The sequence below is a fragment of the Lipotes vexillifer genome, unplaced genomic scaffold (genome assembly GCF_000442215.2).
Source record: "Lipotes vexillifer unplaced genomic scaffold, Lipotes_vexillifer_v1.1 scaffold1691, whole genome shotgun sequence".
In the NCBI taxonomy this organism is placed as follows: domain Eukaryota; kingdom Metazoa; phylum Chordata; class Mammalia; order Artiodactyla; family Lipotidae; genus Lipotes; species Lipotes vexillifer.
Genome location: NW_006789046.1, coordinates 3,592,819 through 3,597,863, shown reverse-complemented (window position 1 = coordinate 3,597,863; position 5,045 = coordinate 3,592,819). Strand labels below are relative to the sequence as shown.

At 46.9% G+C, this 5,045-nt stretch overlaps 1 protein-coding gene across 2 annotated transcripts in view; it reads left to right on the top strand.

Annotated features, from left to right (window-relative positions):
- The window catches only part of TNRC6C (trinucleotide repeat containing adaptor 6C), a 43,913-nt gene that overhangs the window by 20,631 nt on the left and 18,237 nt on the right, over window positions 1-5,045 (top strand). For both annotated transcript variants that reach the window (XM_007462371.1, XM_007462370.1), the window contains 2 exons: window positions 730-876; window positions 2,786-2,905. In XM_007462371.1, coding sequence (XP_007462433.1) covers window positions 730-876; window positions 2,786-2,905 — 267 coding nt within the window. The remainder of the gene's footprint in view (window positions 1-729; window positions 877-2,785; window positions 2,906-5,045) is intronic.

Genomic DNA, 5,045 nt, shown 5'->3' with positions numbered 1-5,045 from the left:
GCTCTTCCCGTCCACAGAACTGCTTTTCTTGATTTTCTCCCAGGGGAGGCTCACATACACACAGCTCTGAGCCTTCTCTTCCAGCAAAGCTGTGAGATTTGGGGTGGCCGGCGGCAGTTCTCAGTCCGCAGATCCATCCGCGTGATCCTGGCCATCTCTTGTCGCCCACCGGGCTGCGGTGCCAGTTTCAGCTCTTTTGTGGTCGGGAAGTCAGCGGCCTGGCCGGCGGGCCCCAGGGATCAGATACCCAGTCAGGAGAGTAGAAAGAAGCACTCAAATATATAGTTATTATATTTAACACAAAGTTAACTGCCTGGACTTGTTCATGTATTCAATTTCAGGTTTGTTGAAATCATAATTATATTTCCTTTTGGAAAATGTCCTGTTCTCCCAGGTTAGTGGTCCCCACACATGATGCCCTTTACCCCAGCACAGACGGTGCCCACACAGCTGTGCCTGCTGCTCCTGTGCCTGGCTCTGTGTAATTATAGGTTCCTAGAACACGACGGCCTTGTTGGGGGGCACCTAAAACTGGCTCTGTGGGCGGCTTCTGTGATTTAAAGACATAGGCAGGCTTTGAGGGTAGATCTTCTGTCATCTGTACCTAGTTTAGATGGCACTTCTTAAACATCCCCTTTGGTACACGTTGAGAGAGGCAGGAAGCAGGTGCAGCCTTGCCCCCCGCTTGCTCCCGGGCGTCTGTGTAACGCGCCCTCCGCCTCCCTGCAGACACCGAGTGGCAACCTGGGCATGTTTGGCAGCAGCGGAGCAGCCCCAGCGAGGACCATGCAGCAGCCGCCACAGCCGCCCGTGCAGCCCCTGAGCTCCTCCCAGCCCAGTCTCCGTGCTCAAGTGCCTCAGTTTCTATCCCCTCAGGTCAGACCCGCGTCCGCGCTACACTGAGAGCCAGTCCGTCCCACCCTCCTGCCCTGGGAGGCATTTCCAGAGCTGCTCCCCCAGGGCCCCCGCCCCACAGGCCAGGGCTGGGCCTCCTCCCGGCAGAGTGCTGTTGCCGGGTGACACATGCCAGGGATGGGACTGCTGTCCTGCTCTTGAGAAGATTACTCAGGTGAACCCATTGAATTCTTCTAGATTGGTGGGAGAGGAAAGTGGCAAGTGAAATTGCTTGGGACGTAAAAGAAAATTCCTAGAAGCAGTGAAGGACTGAGTAAATGCTTTAGTGGCAAACTAAATGTGACAATATACAATAGTGTCCATATCACAGACTTTTTAGTTAAGTTTATTCTTTAGTATTAGATCGTTTTAAAACAAAAGAGCAAATCGAATTAAGGAAAAGGATATTGTTTTGCACAGCTCTAAAGCATAATATCAGCTTTTTTTCATATTAGTATTGTTTTAGGACATTTCCATAATTTTTGACTTTGGACTGAGTTTTTAATTACAGTATTACAGTCCTTACCGCTTAAAAGAATATTCAATAATAGATTAAAATGGTAAATCATAGAATTCGCTGGAAGTAATTATTCCTCCACAGTTGTTTGACCAGAGATCTGTGCACTGAGTTGAGATGGCTGAAATCTGGGTAAAATAATAGTAAAATTCATTAAACAAGACACACTATAAGCTGCTACAACAAAGAGACCCCAAAATACAGATGCTCAGACGAGACAGACAAGTAATTCTCCCCCAAGCAACAGAGCAGAAAGTAGCAGCCCTGCCTCAGCCATTTCCCAGTGACAGGAGGAAAGGCGAGAGACATACCACTAACACTCATGTCCCACTGCCCAAGCCTAGTGTCATGGCCACCCCAGCTAAGGCGCAGGAGTAGAGACAGGTCCTGGAGACAGAGAGCAGCCTTCCGCACACTCAGCAAGCCAGCGTGTCCCGAACGTCACTCATCTGTGTGCCTCCCACAACTGTTACATAATGTGTTCTCTTTAAGTTGACTTGCCTTCTGAATTTAGATAAATTTATTCTTAAGACTGAACATATCCATCATAAAGAGAAAAAGCAACATTTTTCTAATACACGTTAGACGACTGCAAAAGTTACTATTCTGTGCTCTACCTAAAGCCATCTTGTGTAAATGCTGTGATAAGTGTACAGCGCACGCCGTGGAAAACACGGAGCTGGCCAGTGCCAGGCCCCTGAAGGGTTCAGAGCAGTGAATGCCAGTTGGGCAGGGAGGCAGGCTGACCATCGCTGTCAGGGCTGGCTGGCCACACCAGGGCATGTGCCACATGGGAGGCTGGGCAGTCAGGCCCCCCGAGAGGAATGGCTGGTGCCACGAGCAGGGGGGAGACCACTTCCCGAGCGTGTCAACTTGAGAAGGGGTCCCTGCCTGCCCTGGAACGAAGCCCCCCTGCGGGGACTGGTCCGAGGTGCCTGTGTGAGACGCAGACACTGGCCTCCTTTGAGGAGGCTCGAACTTCCTCCCAGAGACCACGCCTTTGCTGTCTCCCACCCTTAAACGATGCCCACTTAACTTCATTTCGACAGAACGTGAGACCAGTTACCGATGGGAGTAACCCAGAGCCTTAGAAAGTTAATTCGTAACTAAAATATTTGGAGGAAGAAATCTCTTTCTTGCCATCTGCCTTTACCTCCCTCCCTCCCTTCCTTCCTTTCTTCCTTCCATATTATCCACAAAAGCATGTAAACTACTAATGTTAAAGTGTCTGTAAATTTTTTAATGGCTTTTGAAGTTCACTGAGACAAATATATATAACTGTCATTTACTCAGTTTTGAATCTCAAAAAACTGCACAGACAAGTAAATGTTTGAATAGAGAATTCATGTCTAATGGTGCATTTTTTGTTAACAGGTTCAAGCACAGCTTTTGCAGTTTGCAGCAAAAAACATTGGTCTCAACCCTGCACTATTAACCTCGCCAATTAATCCTCAGCATATGACGATGTTGAACCAGCTCTATCAGCTGCAGCTGGTGAGTGGGTGGATCTGCTCGGCTTCTAGGACAGGAAGAGCCTTCTCCCCGTGAGCTTGGGGATGTGCCAGCAACATGCACGCCGACTGAAGAAAAGCAGTCACTGTAACGCTTTTCTTCACATCAGGGAATGTCATTGAGACTTTCATGAAGTTTGTAAACTATTAAAAGAATTAGGAGGTTCTTCACTTAAGGGTGTTTCCACTAAGCTTTGTGGATTCTTTGGCCCCTTCGTGATCACAGTCTTCCAGATCTGACAGTTAGGGTGTCTGTTAGCTCTCAGCCAGCCTTTCTCATCTGAACCACAGGACCCAACACATCATTTCATGATTGTTCTCTAAATTCTTCCAAGGATGGTCTACACAGATACCATTCTAGAAGGAAAAGACAGAAGTTACATCGTTACATACAGGAGATGAGATGCCTTAGAGATTAGGACTTGATCCTCTCAGAATCCCTCTTGAGAAAGGCTGATGTAGCCTAATAATTCTTGCAAGTGTTATAGTTTAACATATGTTGAATTTTTAATTTTCAACAGTCTTACTGCTTTTACCATGAAATGCCATGGCATTGTATCCCTGGGTGCATCCTGAATTTATATTCCCTGAAGGACCCGGTATATTATTTCCTTCTTTAATACGTTGACACCTGATTTATTTAGAAGTCTTGCCCAACAGCTTCATCTCCTAGAAAATGACCAGGAGTCATGAAGGAAGAAAAGCCTCCAGTAGACAAAACCGTGCTGTCAGCCTTTCCTTACGGGGGAGCCCTGGGCTCTCAGTCCTGACCCTTCAGTGTTTGTTAGACACACATCTGACCGTCTGGGTGTCTGGTTCCAGGTAGTGGCCAGGTGGGGTGGGGGTGACCTAAGACAAGCCGCAGTGCAGTGAAGTACCCAGGGCCCTGGGCACGGGATCCGGGCGGGGACTGGACTTCACTCAGAAAAGGGAGCCAAGCTGCCTCACAGTTATGCTGTAAGGCCCCTGGGCGGTGTGCTACCGCCAGCACCAGGAAGGGACCACCAACCTCAGGGGGGAGCAGCTGAGAAGCATGCTACTTAGAGCTCTCACTGCAGAGGAAAACAGCTTTCCACTCCTTGATAACAGAGGACGGCTGGATTCTGACGTGAGACAGAACTCGTTATCAGTCGTACTGATGTCCTGGAATCCTTTATTTATACATAATTTTTATTGACCTCTGTAGTGTAAAAGATACCAAGAAAATGTTGGATTATGTTTAATCTGCTCTGTTTTAAAAACAATGTACACTGTTTTAACATTTTTTTCCAGAAAAATTGGTAAAATGAAGTTTCAGTACATCCTAAGTTTAAGTTTTAGAGCCTATAAGGGTTCACTTAAGTGGAGTATTTTATTCCTCTCTAATTTACAGATGAATGAGGCACTTCTAGTACTATAATCTCTACTTCTCCTTGGATTCTATTTCAATAAATCCTCTTGCCCAAAACGTCCCAAAAAATCCATGTTGTAAAGAAAAAATTTACAGTATTCAGCCAACTTTCGAAACAAATGATCCGGCCTTCTGCCTCGTTGTGGGAAGAATCTGACGATCATTCTCGCTGGCTTCGTGGACAGGGTCTGTGTGGCAGAAGTGGCCACGTCTGGACCTCAGGCTCCCTGTGGACTGAGGCCACACGTGGCTCCTGGTAACTACGAGCCCTTTAACGTGTATTGTTCTGTGGCCGCCGTTCACTGCTGTCTTGCCACATGGTCTGAGCCATTCTGGACAACTTGGATCTTTATAAGGGGAAAAAAATTTATTTTCCCCTCATTTCTTTTTTATTTTTAGTTTGTATGAATCGAGCAGAAGAATTTTGATCTCTTCATTAACTGAAAAATATTTGCTGACAAACCTCATTACCAACACTAACTAAACAGGGGTACTGACTGAGTTACTTTGTAAAGTCTGTGCACTAGAATGGTTTTGGAAACACATGTCTCCCTTTGCAAAAGCTTCATGCCTCACGCTGTGCTTAAACCACAGGATGGTAAGGGGACCGAGAATCTGTGCCTTTTTTTTTTTTTTTTTTTTTTTTTTTTTTTGCGGTACGCGGGCCTCTCACTGTTGCGGCCTCTCCAGTTGCGGAGCACAGGCTCCGGACGCACAGGCTCAGCGGCCATGG